The sequence below is a fragment of the Leucoraja erinacea genome, chromosome 28 (genome assembly GCF_028641065.1).
Source record: "Leucoraja erinacea ecotype New England chromosome 28, Leri_hhj_1, whole genome shotgun sequence".
Lineage (NCBI taxonomy): Eukaryota > Metazoa > Chordata > Chondrichthyes > Rajiformes > Rajidae > Leucoraja > Leucoraja erinaceus.
The window spans coordinates 16,523,038-16,545,889 of record NC_073404.1 but is presented as its reverse complement, the minus strand read 5'-3'; the positions used below and the strand labels follow the sequence as shown (position 1 = coordinate 16,545,889).

Sequence of the window (22,852 nt, the reverse complement as noted above, 5' to 3'; positions counted from 1 at the left end):
TAGAAGTGCAGTGTGATGCGTTGTTGAACCATCACCAGAAATAGATTGTCAGGATTTTTAAAACTGAAATTAGAAGTTCTTCCTGGTGAGTTAGAACAGTGATATTAGAAAGGGTTTCTAGCGAGTTAGACCACTCTCATCATGAGGGAGTTTTGGTGAAATCGAACTTTCCATAGAGCAAATTTATGATGATTAAGTGTACTATCATTAGGAGGAAATTTACAAGTAGATAGAAAACAGTAATTAGAACGTTTTATGGTGAATCAGAACCATGTCATCAGAGAACAGCTGTGGGAAGTTGGAACGTTGTGATTTGGAGAGCTGGAATATTGTTATTGGAGGGGAAATTACAGTGATCAAGGGATTAGCTTGATTTTCCGGTGAGTTTGCAAGCTGACATTAAATGAGGGTTAAGAAAAGCTGCCATTATAAGGGATCCAAGTGGAATATGGCTCTGTCATTCAAACCCGTATTGCGGTGAGATGAAGCACAAACATGAGTTGAAGTTGCTGGTGAGTTGGTCAGTTTTAATTAGCCGTGAGAATGAATGATATTTGTGGCAAGTTGAACCCATGACAGGACAGTGAATGTGTACGTTCTGAGTTGGAATTGAGGAGTTAGGAAGATAGGTTGATAAACTAGAAGCCAGATATCTGGACCATTATTCAAAGACACATATGTCAATACAGTAGCCAGTAATGATATTGCTATAAACCAATATAACCTGTAAATACTTGAGCTGTGGCAACTAACCCCACACCCCACTCCCCTCCTGCCTCAATCACTTATTCCCACCAAGAAAATTACCCCTCTTTCTCTTTTGACTAAGGAAGTAGTAATGGGGCATTTAGAAAATAATATCTTAATATATGCCTCCATTGAGGAAAAGGCATGTAAGTATGAGTCAGCATGGATTGAGTGATGGGCAAGCCACATTTGACATGCTGCCTGACCTGTTAAATTTTTGAATTATATATATTTCTTTCTTGGTCTAACATAAGAAATAGAAAAAGGTGTAGGCCATTTGACTCTGTCATTCAATAACATCATGGATGGTTAGGTTACATTAATTAGATGTTAGAGGCTGTCCTTAGCAAAATAGATAGGGTCAAAGCAGTTGAAGTGATAGATTTTTGGACTCTCAGAATGCCATAAGAGGAGTTACTTAATGAAATTTGAAGATTCAATACTGCGAGTAATAGACTTTTAGGGATTGGGAGTTCGCTAGCCGACAGAATGCTGGGAGTAGGAATGCTCTGGTCCTTTCCCCGTTGGGAGGCTGGTACCAAAGAGATCATTGCCCTAACCCCATTCTATGCCCATGATTTGGAAGAGGGAATCATGTGTGACATATCCAAGTTTGTTAATGAGACAATGCTGGGTGGCAGTCACAGCTGTGAGGAGGATTCAGAGAGACTTAAGATAGATGAGCTAAATCAATCAGTGAAGATATGATGGATAGAATACAAGATCTAAAATAGTGAGTTTACTAATACAGACAATGAAGTAGGAATACAAGTAGGCATTTTTTTAAATGTTAGATTAAAAGTATTTAGAGTGTTTCGGATATCCTACTACATGAACCACTGAAAGCTAACCTGCATCTTTAGCAACCAGTGTGGTTAGGAAGGTATGTTGGTCTTTATTGAAATGGTTTGAATACAAGAGCAGGAATGTCCTGCTTTAACTATATAGCACACCACTTGGAATACTGCCAACAGAACTGGTCTCTCTACTTAAGGAATAATAATACAAATCATGCAAAGGTTCACTAAATTGATTCCAGGGATGGTAGTCTTGTCAGATGAGGAGAGATGAATTTCATTTGACCTATACTGCATTGTGTTTAGAAGAAAGGGAGGTGATTTTTTTATTGAAAGGTATAAAGCTTGTATGGGGCTCTCAGGGTTGATGCAGTTTGATGTTTTTGCTGGTTTGGCTATTCACGTCAAAGTCTCAAAATAAAGGGTCAGGATAGAGACAAGAAGACATTTCTTCACTCAGAGGATGGTGAACCTTTGGAATTCTCTACGCAGGAAATCAGTGGAGACTGTTCAAGACAGACATCAATAGAGTTTTAGATATGAAGTGAATGAAATGATTGAGTGTTAGTTGGGGAAAGTGGAGATGAGGTATAAAACCAGCCATGATGTTATTGAATGACAGAGTCAAATGGCCTACATCTTTTTCTATTTCTTATGTTTCTGTATGAAATGGTCTGAGGGCATGCCCACGTCTACCCAGCAAATTATCACCACATTGCAATGTACCTAGACTAAAGCAGCTGAGAGGTTCTGATATCAGTTTAGTTACAGGTTTAAATACTCCCACCTCAACGTGTGAAATTTCATCATTGCTTTTCAAATTAAAATAAAACTCAAATCCAGCATAAAACAAGCAAGATAACATGTGTCGGGTCCGAAATGGCAATGGGTCAAATAAATGCGAATCCTTTGCACCCTTTGCTGTTTTGCTCCAGCCTCCGGCTACTTTTTTTTTGGCCTCACAAACTTTACGATTCCATTTAAAATAAAACATTTGCATCACGGACTAGTCTTTTCTCTTATTTCTGAGCTGGGAATCTCTATTCAGAAGGTTTCATTCAATGTAAAAGCACAGACTCCACACACCTTTTTATTGTCTCATTCAGAGGCTTCTGAAGAAGGAGCATTTTCAATGCATTGCCAATGAATCACATTTAATTGGAAGAACTGTTAGGAAGGCAGCAGCACAATGTTTCAGCACACTAAATGTGGGTGGCTTTCTTAATAACAAAGTCCCTATTGGTTATAAAATGCTTTGTGTTCAGTTGCTTGATTGCTTCCTGAATGAACCACACAAGGAATACACACTCCTAATTGCTGACAACTGTATGGGATCAAAACTGAAAGCTTCTGAGAAAAAGTAACAATTTTTAAGAAATATACTTCACAAACCTGTCAGTGTGTTTCATTTAAACCCCTTTCATATATATTAAATTTAGATTAGTTTTTCTCAGTAGCTATCAGTATATACAAATATATACATACACATATTAAATCACTGTCCAATGGGCCAAACAGAGGTGCCCAACAGGTCTGATAATGGAAAACTATGTTCAGATTCCTTGAAATGCAGGCAATATTTTAAGCCTAAGAGAGACATATATCTCAATATGTTACCCAGTAATGATGTTGTGATAAGCCAATTAATGGTTATGGAAACAAAATGGGTCGATGGATGGCAGTCTTGGCTCCATAAGCTAAAGAACTGGCTGGATCGCTTCTGTAGACCCCCTCATTCAAACTCACACCCACTCAATTTCTCAACTTGTAAATTGGATTTCTGTACTAGGTGTAACAGATTCATGGCAACTCTGCAGAGACCTTTGCAAGCGCATGTTCTTCATATGTGCAATGTCGGGGCGAAGCAAGCTATCCCCCTCCCCATCCCCACCCCATTGTCATTCATTTTCTCCCATCCATGAACCATTCATGTTACACATTATTCCTCGAGGGGAGGCAACAGGCCAGAAGCCGGCCATTCACAGTGAAACCCATTGTAAAGAGAACATGTACCTAACATGAGGTTGATTCTCCACCGATGAGGAGCTCAAGTGACTTCCTCTGTGTGATAACCTGTACCAAGATATTGCCATATAAGAATACATGGTGACAAGAACATATTAAAGAGTATTGCCCCACCACACTTCAAAAATTAGCAGTTTGTGTTTGTTTTCAGTGCAGGCGAAGTTGCCCTGTGAGAAGTTGACTGCAGTGTATAATCAAGAGGAGAACTACTTCTAATTCAACTGAACAAAATGACTCCAAGGCACTGTGTATTTGCTCAACAAAGAAGATGGATACTTTCTCTCTTCCTACTAAGTGCCCTAATCACCGCTCTAACTCTTCTGATGATTCTGGTTGGCATCCACGGTGAGTTTGCGGTTCAGCATTATGGTGCTGTAAGAAACAATTTATTTTAAACCTTTAATTGGAATTTCTAGATAAGAAAGAGGAAGCTGTGCAATAGATCAATATCTCATGGCTTGCTCCAGCTGCCTTTCCAATCTTTCTCTTAAAAGGGTGAAGCAGGCCATAGTTCATGTGGACACGAACTGCAGATGCTGGAATCCTGCGTGGAGCACAAATTGCGAGGGTAACTCAGCTAGGTAGCATCTTTGGAGGACGTGGATAGGAGATATTTTAGGTCGGGACCCTTCTTCAGACTGGATGAAGTGGGGGAGAGAAAATTATAAAAGACCTGGAGACAGGACAAAGTGATAGGTGGATATAGGTGAATGTGTTTTTATTTGAATGGCAGATCGGTGGACAAAGGCTAAAGAGGAACAAGGTGACCAAGGGGGACTAATGCAAACAAAAACAGGACACAAGGACAAATTGTGTTGATAAGGAGAAAAGAGGAATGAAATGTAAAGACGGTGTGGGTGGGGGTGGGTGGGGGGAGATATAGGTGGAAGGGGAAGTTCATGTGGTGCTAGGGTAACTGAAAAGAGTCAAATAAAAACAGGATCTTGACAGCAATCATGTCCTATTCTTTGTGTATTAAGAACAAAGTGTGGTTGACCCACAATGGAGTTCATTACTATGCTAGTGGAGGATTAAGTTGAAAGTGATTGGGCAGCAGAAGAGAACATGAAGAAATGGGAGTTACAGATAGCATAGGAACAGGAAGCACACTATCAGACAAGAGCACATGGTGAGTCTACTTGAAGACCATTGCCTGGTTGAGAATGTATGTATCAGAAAGTATAAAGTGTGATGAAAGAGGGTTTAAATATTCATGAAATGACTGGAACTGAAATATGGTTCAAACATTAGGGGAGGACTGGAAATGTAACATTGTTGAATGCAGGTGGTCAGAAAAAGAGGGCAGGGTGGTGTACTGGCAAGGGAAGATGTCATAGTGTCATAGAAGATATCCTTGATGGCACACGGACAGGATCAATTTGGTTAGAGTTGTGTCATAGGTAGGTAATTTTAATGCTACACATTCAAATAGTGAAAGGGATGTAGAAGAGAAAAGCTGTAAGAAAATTGCAGGAATGTATAGACCTGCAGTTTGATGAAAGCAAGAGACATCAAATGCCACAATATTGATTGGAATAGTGCAGAGCTGGTGCAGAAAAGAAGCCGATATTTGAGAAATGTGCTCAAAGAACTAAATTGTGTGTGCTCTTATCCTTCGGGTGATGGTGGCATTGATGGATCTGACTCAAGGGAATGAGGTGGACCATGTGTCATTGTGTCAGAAAGTTTAGATTGTTAATGGATGTGAAAAGAGCAACCTAAAATATGAGGAAGGCTGAAAAATGATTTGGCCGAGTAAAGCTGGAACAAAAAAAATGGCAGGTGAAGCAGTAACTAAACAATTGAAAACGGTCTCAAGTACAGGCTGGGTCGTGTCAGTAAAGGGGAGAGAAGCTAAAGACTGAGTCTCTCGTTGTTGATGCAGGAGAATGGGGAAGGACAGGACTCACATTGTTTGTTTGAAGGGGGGTTGAAACTGAGGATGGGGGTGTGCATGGGCAGTTAGTTTGGGAGGGAGAGGTGTGAGTGCAGGATTTTGCACCATCATGAAGCCAGATAGATGGAGGAGCAGAAATGTGGAGGTCATGGCCAGCATGTAGTTTGCTGTGCTGGGAGGGAGGTTGAGCTTGGGGTAATTAATTATTTTTAATGGGGAGGGGGCTGTGTTGCGGAAGGTGGGTGAGAGGCAGTGAAGCTTCACAGGATCAAAAAATGAAGCATCGCTAATTTGACTGATATTCTAGCCCTGTATTGTGGTGGCAAAGTTGTGTTCTCCTCGAAGTGGCCAACAACAGTTGTCCCCCAGACAATGCGCTCCAAGTTCCTCAGCACCGGTCCAGATGGAGTAACACACATGGAGTGGCATTATTCCATGTGCACTAACACAAAGATCATGTCATGGCATGTGAGTGACATGGAGTAGGGAGTGTCTGGTTAAAGTCCCAGAATGTGGTGAAATGACCTGGAAATATCACATTTCACGCTTTGAGGATGAGAAGCAACAGATTTGTGCAATTGATTTATTAGGAACTACAGGCTAAATGACGCAGTTTTAAAGCATATGCAGAAACAGTAAAGCCTAAGTGTAGGTATGCATAAGTCTTTGAAAAGTGGCATGTTATCTTGACGGAGCAGTTAGTGGAGCACGTACGGTTCTGGCCATGGGCTTCATCAATAGAAGGGTAGAGTACAGAATCAAGAAGATTATATTGAACCTATATAAAATTGGGATATTGTGTCCAATTATTACCATTTCACTATATAAAGGATGGGAAGGAGTTGGACAAGGAGCAGAAAAGCTTTATGAGAGAGATAAGAGATTACAACTCAGGGATTACACTGGCGAAGATGTGATAGTCCTACTTGGATCAGGGAAGGTTGTGAGAGAAAGTGTGGGAAGGAACTGCAGATGCTGGTTTAAACCGAAGATAGACACAAAAAAACTGGAATAACTCAGCAGGACAGGCAGTATCGTTGGAGAGAAGGAATGAGTGATGTTTCTTGTTGAGACCCTTCTTCAAACTAGTTAGGGATAAGGGGAACAAGAGCTATAGAGTAGAGAGATATAGAACAATGAATGAAAGATATGCAAAAAAGTAACAAAGATAAAGGAAACAGGCCTTTGTTAGCTGTTTGTTGGGTGAAAACGAGAAGCTGGTGCAATGGGTAGGGGAGGGATAGAGAGAGAGGAAATACTGGGGTTACTTAAAGTTAGAGAAATCAATATTCATACCACTGGGCTGTAAGCAAAATATGAGATGCTATTCCTCCAATTTGCATTTAGCCTTACTCTGACAATGGAGGAGACCCAGGACAGAATGGTCAGTGTGGGAATGGGAAGAAGAATTAAAGTATTTAACAACAGGCAGATCAGGTAGGTTCAGGCAGACTGAGCGAAGGTGTTCAGCAAAACGATCTCCCAGACTACGTTTGGTCTCGCCAATGTATAAGAGTCCACATCTTGAACAACAGATATAGTAGATGAGGTTGGAGGAGGTGCAAGTGAACCTCTGCCTAACCTGAAAGGTCTGTTGGGGTCCGATTTGGTCAGGATACACCAGATCATCATGTATTCAGACTGGATAAACAGTGAGAAACCATTGCCATTAATAGCTGCAAGGGACACGGATATAATATTTTGGTCATAAGATGCAATATTTTGATATCTTTCTTTTAATGCGGATGGCCACTGTGTCCTGGAACACTAATTGAAGGGATGGTTAAAAACAGAATGACATGTTGGCCTTCATTACAAAAGTAGTGAGTATAGGAGCAAAGAGGTTCTCCTGTAGTTGTACAGGGCCCTAGTGAGACCACACCTGGGGTATTGTGTGCAGTTTTGGTCTCCAAACTTGAGGAAGGATATTCTGGCTATTGAGGGAGTGCAGAGTAGGTTCACAAGGGTAATTCCCAGGATGGTGGGACTGTCATATGTTGATAGATTGGAGCGGCTGGGCTTGTATACTCTGGAATTTAGAAGAACAAGAGGGGATCTTATTGAAACATAAAAGATTATTAAGGGTTTGGACATGCTAGAGGCAGGAAACATTTTCCCAATGTTGGGGGAGTCCAGAACCAGGGGCCATAGTTTAAGAATAAGCGGTAAGCTATTTAGAACGGAGATGAGGAAAAACTTTTTCACACAGAGAGTTGTGAGTGTGTGGAATTCTCTGCCTCAGATGGTGGTGGAGGCTGGTTCTCTGGATGCTTTCAAAAGAGAGAGTTAGATAGAGCTCTTAGGGATAGCAGAGTTAAGGGATATGGAGAGAAGGCAGGAACGGGGTACTGATTGTGGATGATCAGCCATGATCACATTGAATGGCGGTGCTGGCTCGAAAGGCCAAATGGCCTACTCCTGCACCTATTGTCTATTGCCTATTGTCTATAATCAGAGCTTTCTAAATAGAATTGGATAGGTACTTGGGAGAAAACGTTGCCTTGAAGAAAGACCAGGGACCGAATCGATTATTCAACAAGGAGTTAGCATATGATGACTGAATGGTGTCCTTCTATGCTATAATAATTCCACAATTGTTGCTCACCCACTGGGAGCTAGATGGTTTTCATTTTCAGGGTGTAAGAATCAAAGGAAATGTAACAGTTATTGCCTCCCTAACACCTGTACAGTTTGCTGTGCCAGTTCATTAGAACATTACGATTCAATGATATTGGTAGGGCTTTCCAATCACAAATGGACTAGTCGGGATAAGAATAGTAACCAATCTTAATTAAACCAGTTGAGTTTTTACAACCAGTCTCACCTGCGTAGGCACGTTTACAAATTATAGAGTTTTATTGTGTTTAAATTCACTTCTTGATAATGTGAGATTTGATCTCTCACTCCCTGGATTATTTGCCCTAAATGGACCTCATGACTATACTCTGGCTACAATGACTACCAATTATGAGATTTGAGTGGTGAGTAAATGTTCATTCTTTGCTGAACTCGTTTCCATTTCCTGGAGAACTATTAAAAAAAATAAAAAAATCTTTGGCCTTCATAAAGCTAACCTGAAAGGTCCTTGTGCTGTTTCCCTATTTGCTCCATTTTTGATTTCCATCTGCATTTATTTTATGACGTACAAGCTCCAGTGTTGTTATCTCTCTATAGTTTTGTGTCCCGTTTCTGTGTAATCTCCTCCAATTTTACAAACATCTGAGATCTCAGCAATCCTACATCATATGCTCTTGATCGTGTCCTTATTTAATCGTTTCAATGAAGCAAACATGCCTTCAGCTTAAAAAAGCATAAGCTCTGGAACTCCCTTCCAAACTCCTCTATCTGTCTCTATCATTCATTTCTTATTTAACTTACCCCTATGTTATTAACCATAATTTCAACAATCTGCCCTACTATTACCCCAAATATTGTTTCAAAACCTTCCCCAAGAAAATTTCCCTTGGGACCAATAAGACAACATATTGTTGATGTGAAAGGTAGCAAATTTAACTGCTTTGTTCAGGAAAGGAAGAAGGGGAAAACAGGGAATCGTAGACCATCGAACCATGAGCTTGATGTCAGCGGTGGGAAAATGTAGATATTGAGGACATAGATGCAAGGCATGCGAAAAACCACAACACAATAAGGCAGAGACAATATGGTTTAATGTAGGACATATTATGATTGAAACATAGACACATAGAAAATTGATGCAGGGGTAGGCCATTCGGCCCTTCAAGCCAGCACAGCCATTCAATATGATCATGGCTGATCATCAAAACCTGTACCCCGTTCCTACTTTCTCCCCATATCCCTTGATTCCGTTAGCCCTAAGAGCTATACTTAACTCTCTCTTGAAAACATCCAGTGAATTGGCCTCCAATGTCTTCTGTGGCAGAGAATTCCACAGATTCACTGATTGAAAGATCTACTGAGCTTTTAGGCATTGTAACAAGCAGGAAACATAAAGGTGGATATTGTAAATTTGGATTTCAGTGAACATTCAGTAAAGTGCCACAAAAGTTGCTGCACCAGATTAGTGCTCATGCAACCGTGGATAATGTAATGATGTATTGATTGGATTAAAGACTGGCTGACAGCCAGAAATAAATGGATCATTTTCAGGATGGCATGCATCGAATGACTCATTGAATGCCGGATGGATTAGTGCATGGACTATGACTTTTTTCAATCCATGTTAATAATGTAGCCAAGGGCATGACATTTGTTATATTCAAGTCTGTTAATACAAAGCATGGTGCCAAAGTAAGCCTTGAGGAGAATATAAGAATGCTGCAAAGTGTTGAAGCTCATTTGAGTGAGTAGGTTAAAAGCTAGCAGATGGAGTATAATGCAGACACAAGAAACTGCAGATACTAACATTTAAATCAAAATACCAAGTGTTGGAGGAACTCAGAGGGTCGAGCAGCATCTGTGAAGGAAGATGGGTAGGCGGCATTTTGGGTAGAAACCATTGGATTGATAGGAGTAGGAAAGAGAAAGCTGGGAAAGTGAAGTTGAGTTGGGACAAAGATTGGCAGATGGGTGGAGTAAATGACAAAGGTTAGAGGAGAAAAGGAGAAAAAAAGATGACGAATATGGAGAGGATAGGAGGAGTGAAATACAAATATAGTATGTGGATGGATAGGGACAGGAAAGTGGAGTGGATGAAAGGAATATGGGGGACAGGGATGGGAGATGAGGGTATGTAGGGAAAGGAGCAGGGTGACAATGTGGGGAAATGGGAATATAAAAATAGTCCGGGTTTTATAAGGTTAGTGACTTCAACATGTTTGGATTTGGAAGGATTTGAATGTCCTTTTAGATGCTTAACGTACTTACATGAAGAATTTAAGTCAAAGGGTGTGTTAGCCTTTTATGGCAAGGAATTGATTTGAGACAGCACTTTGATGAGAGCACAGCTGTGAAAACAGAGTTTTAGATTCCTTGCCTCAGGAATAATATACTAACTGAAACCTTTGGTGCAGAAATGGTTCATTAGATTGATTGCCTGATAAAAGAGATAGCGGAAGAAACGTTGTAGACAATGTGCCAGTATTATCTGGACTTTTAAAACATGAGAGATGGAGACAAGGAAAAGTGGCAGAGAACTTAATAAATGGAGAGGGTGGATGGTATGATACCTTTTCCCTGGATTGGGGAGTTTATAACTAGGAGTACAAATGTTCCCCAATTAAATTGACATATTGGTATTGGAATGCCATTACCTTCCATAAATTACTGTAGATTAGCCATAAGGGCACTAACACATGCTACTCTGAATAAAATGATATGACTATTTGAATCAAAGCATATATTTACTTGTCTTTAATGTCAATAGCTTAATTTATTAGGAAATCCGAAATACAAACTAAAGCTGTTGGAGTGGGTTAGTTAAAGAGAAGTGGATGCGGGCATGACTACTAAAGATTACAATAAGTCTATTGTAGTCTTATTGATCATGACCTCCTTGACCATCCTCAAGGAGGATGATCCTTTGAACATCCTCCACCAGTTAGCAAGGTCATAGCTGAATGTTTGCATTAGGTCTTAACATAGGGGTGAATAATATAAAAACAGGTTTATTTCTCATTGGTTTCTTAATAAAGTAAAATATTCAGCGAAACCTTTTAGTCATAGAATCATATAGTATAGAAACAGGCCCTTCAGACCACCATGTCCATGTCAACCATCAAGTGGAGCAGATTGAAGAAGGGCCTCCATTCCTTTTCTCCACAGATGCTACCTGTCCCGCTGAGTTACTCCAGCAATCTACCTTCGACCATCAAGTGCCTGTCCATTGCTAATCCCATTTACCAGCACATGGTTCAAAGTCCACTATGCCTTCGCCAATCATTTACACATCCAGATTTGTTTTAAATGTTGTGACAGTCCGCCGCCTTGTCAGACCCTGTGTTTGGATTTCAACCACGCTCAGGTGAAAACATTGTCCTCAGATTTCCTCTTTCATCTTAACTCCTCATCTTAAATCAATTCCCACTAGTGTTAGTGGCCTCCATTATGTGGAAAAGTTTCTCACTATCCACCCCATCTCTGCCTCCTAATTTTGTAATCCTCTTTCAGAAATCTACCTCAGCCTCCACTGCTGCAAAGGAAAGGAAATAAAACCTGCTCCATCCCCGACAACATCCTGGTGGATCTCCTCCACATCCCCTCCACTGCATTCATATCCTGCCGACAAGTGCAGTAACCACACTGAGCACAGTCATCCATTTGTTTCATAATGGATAGCAAATTGGCTTCATGGAAGGAAGCAGAGGGTGACGGTGGAAGGTTTCTTCTCGTACTGGAAGTCTGTGACTAGCGGTGTGCCTCAGGGTACAGTTCTGAGCCCGTTACTATTTGTCTTCAACATCAATGATTTGGATGAGAACATACAGGGCAAGATTAGCAAGTTTGCTGATGATACAAAAGTGGATGGTTTTGCAGATAGTGAAGATGGTTGTGAAAGATTGCAGCAGGATCTGGTTCGATTGGCCAGGTGGGCTGAGCAATGGTTGATGGAGTATTTAATACAGAGAAGTGCGAGGTGTTGCATTTTGGGATGTCTAACAGGGGCTTGACTTACACGGTGAATGGTAGGCCTCTGGGGAGTGAACAGAGGGGTCCAGGAGTGCAGGTGCAAGTTCAAGTCACAGCTGGATAAGGTGGTCAGAAAGGCTTTTGGCACATTGGCCTTCATCTTTCAAAGTATTGAATTTAAAAGTTGGGAAGTCATGGTGCAGTTGTATAAGATGTTGGTGAGACCACATTTGGAGTATTATGTTCAGTTCTGGGCACCATGTTATAGGAAAGATATTGTCAAGCTTGAAAGGGTTCAGAGAAGATTTACGAGGATGTTGCCAGGACTAGAAGGTCTGAGCTATAAGGAGAGGTTGAGTAGGCTGGGTCTCTATTCCTTGGAGCGCAGAAGGATGAGAGGTGATTTTATAGAGGTGTATAAAATAATGAGAGGAATAGATCGGGTAGATGCACAGAATCTCTTGCCCAGAGTAGGGGAATCGAGGATCAGAGTATATAGATGCAAGGTAAAGGGGAAAGATTTAATAAGAATCTGAGTGGTAGCTTTTTCACACAAAGGGTGGTGGGTGTATGGAACAAGCTGCCAGATGAGGTAGTTGAGGCTCATACTATCCCAACGTTTAAGAAACAGTTAGACAGGTGCATGGATAGGACAAGTTTGGAGGGATATGGACCAGGTGCAGGCAGGTGGGACTAGTGTAGCTGGGACATGTTGGCCGGTGTGGGCAAGTTGGGTTGAGGAGCCTGTTTCCACACTGTATCACTCTACGACTCTATGACTTTAATGTCTTACTCAGTTATAAATTGACACAAAATGCTGGGATAACTGGTAGCATCTCTGGGGGAAAAGGATGGGTGACATTTCCAGTCACCACTCCGACCCTGATTTGTCGTGGTCTTTTCTTGCTTCCAGCCCACCCCCCTCTATAATCGGCCTCAAGAAGGGTCCCGACTGGAAAAGTCACCTATCCATTTTCTCTTGAGATGCTGCTGGATCCGCTGGGTTACTCCAGCATTTTGTGTCTATCCGCAGACAATTTTACCTCATTGAATCTTCATAAGGGGAACAGTGATGTGGACTGTGCAGATATTGGTTGCAGAGGAATGGGTGAAAAATCACTCAAAAGGCCAAGATGAGCTCTGGATTTTAAAGCCTACAGTGTCCTCTGCTGTCTCTAACGGAAACTGCAGTCTCACAGCGAGTTTGATGGAGGCAGTGAAATGTCAAAAAGATGACCTTGAAAGATAAAAGCCCACAACTCTTAGGAATTATGAGAAAAATAGTGATTTAATACAGGATTTTAGAATCCTACAACTTATTATGATGCTATTTGACCCATTGTGCCTGTGTTGGACCTTTGAAATAACTACCCAATTAGTTACATATAAACCCATTCTTAGTCATGTGTCTTGTAATCTCTATAATGTTTTTAATGTTCTGGGGGGCCATTCCAGGTTATTGAATCAACCTTGCAAAAGGCATGAGGGACAAATAATGTGAGCATAAGATTGGTAGCCAAGAATTAAGGAGAGCAACACAAAGCTGGCCTGGTGTGTGTATGTATATCTGTGTGTGTTGGTGTGTCTCTGTGTGTATGTATGTCTCAATGTGTTTCTGTTTTGTGTGTGTGTGTGTGTCTGTGTGCATCTGTGTGTTTCTGTGTGTGTGCGTCTGTGTACATCTGTGTGTTTCTGTGTGTGTGTATGTGTCTGTTAGTATCTGTGTGTCTGTGCGTGCGTCTGTGTATGTATGTCTGTGTGTGTCTGAGTGTGTGGCTGTGTGTGTGCGTCTGTGTGCAAGTATGTGTGTGTGTGCATGTGTCTGTCGTCTGTATCCTATAATGACGCTGTCATGATAATTAGATTGGGGAGAGCTCATTGACATTTAACATCAGCATTTTATGGAGTGCTGTTGTCAAATTGTTCTCTTCACAGATTTACATCTCGGCTTTCCTTTCTTTCAGAAACTGAACATGTTTCAAAGCGTGAAGTCAGAAGTAAGTAGGTTGGCTTGGAACCAAACGTTGAATCTTTTAATGAATATGGGCACATACATTACTGTATAAACTCACTCATACACATCTAGGCACATTGACATTCAAATACAAATCTCTACAATGAATTATGCATACCTATGTACACATAGTCACAAAAACCAAGCTCACAGATGATTAGGGATCAACATTTACTAGAATTGGATTGATATAAGATATAAATTAAGTGAACGGACTGGGTGGGTAGTTTTTAATATTCAGCATTCACACCACTTCACTCATGCTCTGACATAAGGAAAACGAGGAGTCCCAGTCTCCAGAAAGAACTACAGTTTATTTTATTTTACCTGAAAGACACAGCATGGAAACAGGCCCTTTGTAGCAATGTTACAACATTTTGAGATTTTAAAAATCAAGTCTTTAATTTATCCCATCAGATAAAGCATAAAAAGAAGTTTAATTTGACACCTAATTCACTTTCATATCTTCAGTATTAAAAAAATTATGGCCATTTTCATACTCGGAAATTGGCATCTTGTTCCCTATTGCTTTTTCATTGACTTAACACAAAAGATCGAGAACATTTAAAAGCCGATAACTTTCTTAAAATTTAAGAGAACTGAAAGAATTTTTCAGTTATTATAGATTGAAGCATTCTGAAACAAATATGAAACAATCTTACTTAGATGACTTGAAATTAAAGCATATAATTAGTTACCTAATTGTAGCTAATTACAAAATTCAATTACTAGATCTAAACATCTATCCATTTCTTAAGAATAGATTAACATTTTTAAATAGCCTAAGTGTCCAAATAACATTCACACAATAATTCAGAATATAACATAATTTTTAAATCACATGCCGACCAGCAATCACCCTGTACACTAGCACTATCCTATGCACAAGGGAGAATTTACAATTTACAGAAGCCAATTAACCTACAAACCTGGATGTTTTTGGAGTATGGAAGGAAACCGGGGAAAGCCCACATAGTCACAAGGCGAACGTACAAATTCCAGACAGACAGCACCTGTAGTCAGGATCGAACCAGGGTCTCTGGCACTGTAAGGCAGCAACTACCATTGTGCCACCCACAGTTCAAGATTCAAAATTAAAAATATATTGCTCCCATCTTCAATAAATTTCTGGTACAAATGTGTTAATCTGATCAACATGGAATAACTAATTACCCTATGAATAAAGAATATCAATTTAAGCAGATGAATTGATGTATTTGTTTAGCAAGGCAATCTGAAGAATACATTGTCCAGTATATGGGACAGGTTTGGATACCTCATGTGTGTGGTCAATGTATTGATCTAATTCTTGGGGGTGCCTTCTCTGCTGGGTGTAGACCTCTAATTTATGAAGCCACACCCAAGAGTTTGTTACTTACAATACTCTTGAGTTAAGTTTCTTTGACAAGCTTCTCCACATCTTTTGTTTCTGCCTTGAACAGACTTTTCCCAACAGGCAATCAATCCGATGAGGTTCAAATGAGAATATTTTTGTATTATCAAAACCCTGGAGTGATGATGTTCATTTCAACTGCATGACTATGAAGCTGAGAGGCCTTCTGCCTATTCCTTGCTTGTAAGCGACAGAAAAATTCAGGCATTAGAAAATGTCCCCTTTCCTACCACAGGACATCCCTCCCCCACCAACAGGCAAAAGCCTTGGTAAACTTGGAAGTTTACTTTCAAAGCACAATGATAACTGAAGTATGGTAGATTAACCCCCCCCCCCCCCCCCCCCCCACCCCCCAGTAGCTGAAAACCCTGGTCAAAAGACCAACATTGAACCCATTGACAGATGCTGCTTGTGTTGGTCATAGGAAGACCTATGGGAAGACTTGACTGTTCATTGTCATTTCTTCTCTGTTGCCATTCTCTTTTGTTATTTTTATTTCTGCTCTCTGTGAGAGGCATGTTGTCCCAAGCAGGAGGAACACTCATACAGACATTGCTACCCAAATAGCTTCTTCATTGTCTAAACCTCCCAACTTTCACTTTGAATCCCAAATGTCTACAGAGAGGCATTGACAGCGTCTCTCTGATATTATTTTTAAGCTCTACTTGTTCATTGGTTTTGATTGAATTTGAACATAAAGCTTGCTTGGGGAGGTGCTTTTCTGAGATGTGCACAAGCTGACTGATGTAGGATGTAAATGTCATGTTCTACCATGCCATGAGATACCTAATGCCCATTGGGACACTATGATCGTCACCAAGGGCTGAACTACTAAAGTACAACCACCGTAGACCCAATCTCAGGACAGACTGGGGTCAAGAGTCATAGAAAGCCTATTGCATAGAAACAGGCACTTGAGCCCATAAAATCTACGCCATCAATCACTCATTTACACCAATCCTACATTAATCACCTTTTTTTATTTTCACCACATTCCCATAAACTTTCTCCAGATTCTACCACTCACCTACACGCTGGCATGAACTGAGAGCAGGCAATTAACCTTCCCACCCACATTTCTTGAGGATACAAGTTTTCATTGGTCTAGAATATTTTTTTACTTTTATTTTCACTCCACTACTCCACATTCCAACAAAATGGTAGCTGAAATTACTGTCAAACATTTCTGTATTTCCATACGCATTTTAATTATTTTTATTGTTTGTCTGATCTTTGAAATATGAATGTTTTATATTGAGAGCCAAATTGCAATGTGGATGTTGACAGGTATTTCAATGACGTCATCATTTGTAGACAATTTAAGATCTTGTTTATATGTATCTCAAAACTAACCGAGTGCTTTTCCACTTTAGGTGAGCCTACACCAATGCCATCTTCCATAGGTAAGAGAAATGCATTGGATAAACACCTCTCTTTATTTCTAAACTTCCTTCTCAGGTTGTGGGTGTTAATGGCTGGCCAGCCCATCTCTAATTGTCCTTCAGAAGCCGGTGGAGAGCCGCCTTCTTGAACTGCTGCAGTTAGTGGGTGGTTAAGACCTTCATAATAGGTACAGCTGGTAGGGAATTATGTTATTTCGACTCAATAATGAAAGAAACCAATACACTTCTACGTCAGTTTGTTGAATGACTTGGAGCTGTGGTGGAGTTCCCAAATTCCACCCGCCATGGTCTTTGGGAGGTGCTGTTTGAGAATCCATGGGAAGTAAGTGTGTCGCATCTTGCATGTGGTTTAGGAGGCAGCCATCGTGTGCTAATAGTGGAGGGAGTTAATGTTTAAAACCCTTTGTTCCAGACATTACTTCTCAAGTTCTGGAGCATGTTGCGAATGATACATAAGCCTTTAGCGTTGACATGTTGGATAGGGTTCAGAGGTCAGAAGATGAGTCATTACTTCTGTAGCTAGTGCAGTTAATGATCTGATGAATAAGTGCTAGGGAGTGGTAAGTTAGGACTAATTGGAGCTGGCCACTGCTCAGCAGTGAAAAGTCCAAATGCCACATGCAACCTTTTAGTCAACCTAAGTTTACAGTATGGTCAATATGTATCCCTCATTCAACTTTACACATCTTCAGATTATATGGTTAGTATTCAATTCAATTCAATTCAATTTTAATGTCATTGCACAGATACAAGTATGGGTACAACGAAATGCAGTTTAGCGTCAGTCCGTAGTAATAGTGCAATATAGAAATAAAAATACAGGATAAGCAAACAATGTGGACGGAGAGACTGGATAAATCTATCGGCTTCCAGTTTGTGGAGTTTGCAGTATGTATTTCAGCTGCTGTGTTTCAATGGCTATGCTTAAAATATATGTAATTCACTCTAGAGAACTTTGGGATGGTCTAAGAGAGTGAAGTACCCTCTAACCTCTAAAGGGCCTGTCCCACTTAGGCGATTTTTTAGGCGACTGCCGGAGACTAAGCTGTCGCCACACGTTCGTAGAATGTCTTCTCCTGACGTAGGTGCTGTAGTAGGTTGTCGCCAGGATGGCATAGGTTGTCGCCAGGATGACGTAGGTTGTCGCTGGTACTGACTGGTGAATTCCATTGTCGTAGACGCCGGCAGTCGCCTAAAAAATCGCCTAAGTGGGACAGGCCCTTTAGTCCAGTCGCCGTTTTTTCAGCGACCTGCTACGACTATGACAGTCGCCAGCAGTCACCTAAAAAAAATCACCTATTGGGACAGGCCCTTAACTCATCTTTCTAATTTTTATTTCCTACTCTCCTCCCCTTTGCTTCTTTTTTGATGTCTTTCCTTTACATTTATTTAATGCACATTGATGGGGAAGGAGAGCCTGAAAGCTCAAGGAAAAAAACAATTCTATTTGTTTTAAGAGAAAATCAGCAGTTTTTACACTTTTTGATGCCTTTATTTCAATCCCAGATGTCCGCTTGGTGAATGGGAGAAATCCGTGCCAAGGGCTTTTGGAAGTCCTTTACAATGGTACCTGGGGGACAGTGTGTGATGATGACTGGGACATCATTGATGCCAGAGTGGTGTGCCACCAACTCGGATGTGGCCGTGCTCTCTCCTTGGCAGGAAATCTGCCCTTTGGCAGGGGAACGGGGATTATTCTGCTGGACAATGTGGACTGCAAAGGGACGGAGTCATCACTGATCGACTGTGTTAGCCTGGGGTGGGCTATCCACAACTGCAACCATTACGAAGATGTGGCCGTCATGTGCAATGGTACAAATTTTGATTTTCATCTTAGATCTGAGAAATACACATAGTTATTTTGGACCCATATGGTCTGGGGAACATGACCTTTTGCTGCATAGAACATAACCCATCAACAACTCCACAATGTATAAATGAGCTGCATTGAAAATTTAACTGATAGTACAGCAGGACAATATTTAAAAAACTTATTTCCTGGATGTACAACGAATCCCAGAATGTAACCATGGAAATTTATATCAGTGCATAAAGTCATCCAGTTCATTGTGTCCATGACAGCCAAAGTAATGACTTTTAGTGGCATAATCCAGAGCTTTGAAATGATGTTTTCCATTCCCAGGAAACAAGTTGTACATCCAAATGAACATCATCATTCAAATATTTATTTGGAGATATAGCATGACACTAATGGAACTCCTGCAGAGTGGTAGACTGAATACTCAAAACATATCCCTGAATGCACACTTTAACTCCCCCTCCCATTCCCACACTGATCTTTCTGTCCTGCACCTCCTCAATTGTCAGAGTGAAGCCCAGCGCAAATTGGAGGAACAGCAAGTCATATTTTGCTTGGGTGGCTCACACTCCAGCGGTATGAACATTGACTTCTCTAACTTCAAGTAGCCGTTGCTTTCCTTCTATCTCCATCCCCTCCCCCTTCCCAGTCCTCCTACCATTCTACTGTCTCTGACTACATTTTATCTCTGTACCGCCCACTCCGCTGACATCAGTCTGAAGAAGGGACTCGACCCGAAACGTCACCTATACCTTCTCTCCAGAGATGCTGCCTGTTCCGCTGAGTCACTCTAGCATTTTGTGTCTGTTCCTGAATGGAGATTTGGGATGAGGTGACTTGCAGGGCCTGGAGATAGCTGGGAAATGCCACAGCTGCAAGAGGAGCATAGAAGTGTGTTCCAGTTCTGTTTTCACCTCTCTCCCACATTGTGTCCCAATGTCAGGAGGGAAACAGGGTCATCAAGTATCAGTATTTCCACTGCCTGCTTTTGCTTTCATCAGCCTGGGTATGGGCAAATTCAACACCGGGAAAATAGTATTAACTGTAAAGTAATGAGTGCAAGTTGGGTGAAAAGCAGTTTCTCCTTCCAATTATTATGATCCCGATATCTGTCGAATAGTTTGAAACATGCTCTATAATTAGAACTCTTTGGTGAAGTCAGGATGACTCCTTTGTGTACCTCCAAGTGCCCATGGGGTTTCCCCCTCCTCTCTTCATACTCTACATTTCTGCTCCTTCCCAACAAGCATCTGAGAGATACTGTAAGAATCCACCCTAACTATTTAAGTAACATTCTATTTCCACCCAGTCAGGAATGCAAATCATGGGAGAATTGTGATTCTTATTTCATTCTTCTCTGTCACATCTCCACAAAGTACACAAGGATCATTATGATAAAAGGTATTTACCTCCGAGTCAAACCTTGTTTTCAATGAATGATCAATAATATAATATTAAATTATCTTTTTGCCTTTTTAGATTTCAGTTCAGCTCCTAAAAACAGGATAAATGAAACCAAACTATCTATGTGGGAATACAATCAAGGTAATTATTAGAAATTTACAATGGCACCTAAGTTACCATTGTGTTGAATACCATGAGTAGTTACACAAATGCAGAATGAGTGGGTGTGCAAAGTGGTCTCTATGGTGAGAAGGTGGATGAGAACCCATAGCCTTTATGAAGGGAAAGTGCATGTATGATCCATATAAAGGAATGACTGGGACACATTGAGCCATAGAGCGGGAGCAGGGTAGGCATGAGCAGCCATGACAACCTACAGTAAATTGTCATTCCTTGTTGCTCTGATAAATTTGGCTAGCACTCATCACCTCTTCTCTTCTTCCATGGTTAGATCATTTTGTGTAATGAAACGTTAGAGTGGGATACTGCAAGAAAGGTTTGTTTGTGGGCTGTAGTCTAGAATGTTCAATCTCTTCAAACAACTGTAGCATTGATTAAAGTTCCTGCGATTTGCTCTGTAAAGATCCCGGCAGCTGACAAGACCTCACTTCAAATATACACTATAACAATGACAATGGGTCATCGAGATTTGCTGCCATATAGTCAAGCAACTCAGTGGCCAGGATTTAGGAAAGACTGAATGCAAATTAAAATGATTGCCCCTCTTGCGTTAAAGCAAGATCTGCATATTTATCACTGAATCCCAATTATTGATCATGAAAATCTGTAAGAATGTGATTAACCACTGAATATTGGGCATTAAAGCACTGGACGTATTAGACTCCATAAACATAAACAGGGTGGAATTAACACGTGGGAGGAACCAGGCAAAGGGTTGCATAAGAAAGGAAAGATAAACAAATCTGCTGCAGTGGTGTTTTCCCCTTAGATTTCTAATCTAATGTGTTTTATAAGAGTCTTAATATTCTTCAGTTAACTGGTCTGAACAAGGTTCATTCTCCATGACCTTCTGAAGAGTCAGTCTCTGGACTAGAAGCTGTAGGCTTGGAATGTCTTCAGAGTTGCTACTGTCCTTCCTTATTTTTCTACTAACCCAACTGGGTTAAGATTTATTACATTTTACCTGATGTTAATCTTCCAATGACAGAGAATGGCATTGCGGAAGAAATTCTTGAGGTTTGTTGCATGGAACTTAACTAATCAACAACTCCCCAATGTTTTATTTATGAATTACCACATTAGCCAAATTCCAGAATTCCCATTCTAGTTGATGACAAAGTAAACATGTTGTGTAACATTCAGTGGATGTACGTTAGGTTTAGGTGGCGACAACGTCTCTCTAATGTGGTGGAGGCCCATCACACAACATACTTAGCATTACCACTGTAGATTTCTCCCATTTGCAAATTTTGGAGGCAGAATTGCATGATGGAATGTAAGATGCTCATTCACTTACTGCCCAATGGGGAATAAATCAATGCTGATGAAGGGTTTTCTCCACGATAGTCACGGTTCCCTTATCAGGCATCAACGAGTACAGAACGGATAGAAAAAAAGGCGTGGATTTGGAGCATCGGAGATCCTTTTATTCCTCAGTATAATGTTGTCAATACGTAGAGTACTATATTTATTATCCTGTTAAAATATATTTAATAAAACAATTAAGCCCATCATGTGAAGATTAGTGTGGCAGTTGATAAAATATTTCCTATCAAAAGATATACCTTTAAAGATATTACTGATTTGTCTTCTTACAGGAGAGGGCAACATTCGATTAGTCAATGGCCACAACTCATGTCAAGGCAGGGTGGAGATTAAGCACAGAGGACATTGGGGAACAATTTGTGATGATGACTGGAGCATGGGCGATGCCAAGGTTGTGTGCCGGCAGATCGGCTGTGGTACAGCGATCTCCTACACCACCAATTCCTACTTTGGATATGGAAAAGGGATGATTCTAATGGACAACGTCAACTGTGAAGGGAGTGAGTTGTCACTGTTGAGCTGTCACAGTCTGGGCTGGGGTATCCACAACTGTGGGCATCATGAAGATGCAGGGGTCATCTGTGCAGGTAATGTTTTCACCAAAATAATCCAGGTTTTAGTCTTTTATATCACAAATGTCAATTCATCCTTCATCCTCACGAGTTTTATCTATTTCCAACACCGTTCAGTTGCACTGACACTGTATAGGTGTATGTATCACAGGAGCACTACATATGCTACGTTCAGTGTCAGGTTCCAAGGACTAAATATATTGTAATCTAAGTTTTGATGATTTCCAGCTCTTCCTGTTTTAAAGCCTGCACATTCAATCCTGTTTATAATAGACACCATGGCGCAGCAGTAGAGTTGCTGCTTCCGCCCCCTTCTGCCCACCGAGTCTGCACCGACCAGCGATCACCCCGTACACTATCGCTATCCTGGGTGTGATGTATATGTAAATGCCAGTGCCCCTTTAATGTAAAGGGCTGTGCCTCGTGATCGAGAGCAGGTGACCTTGGAGAAGTGTCCGTGGGTGGGGCGGAATAAATCATACTTACAAGATGTCGGACGTGTTTTCCTTCTGCTTGTGCTAGTCACAACAGGGCCTTACGTGGTCTCAAACATTACACTGGGACAATTTTCAATTTTTACCAATGCCAATTAACCTGCAAACTTGTACGCCTTTGGTGTGTGGGAGGAAACCGGAGCACCTAGATAAAACCCTCACGGTCAAGGGGAAAACGTACAAATTCCATACATACAGCAGCACATGGAAATCAACCCGCAAGAGTCTGTGAAGG

At 40.9% G+C, this 22,852-nt stretch overlaps 1 protein-coding gene across 1 annotated transcript in view; it reads left to right on the top strand.

The window, feature by feature from the left end:
- Positions 1–22,852, top strand: part of LOC129710697 (scavenger receptor cysteine-rich domain-containing group B protein) — a 65,338-nt gene that overhangs the window by 22,358 nt on the left and 20,128 nt on the right. The window contains exons 2-7 of the mRNA XM_055657870.1: positions 3,721–3,914; positions 13,977–14,009; positions 16,793–16,822; positions 18,329–18,634; positions 20,121–20,186; positions 21,824–22,138. Of these exons, the coding sequence (XP_055513845.1) occupies positions 3,800–3,914; positions 13,977–14,009; positions 16,793–16,822; positions 18,329–18,634; positions 20,121–20,186; positions 21,824–22,138 (865 nt within the window). The 5' untranslated portion in view covers positions 3,721–3,799. The remainder of the gene's footprint in view (positions 1–3,720; positions 3,915–13,976; positions 14,010–16,792; positions 16,823–18,328; positions 18,635–20,120; positions 20,187–21,823; positions 22,139–22,852) is intronic.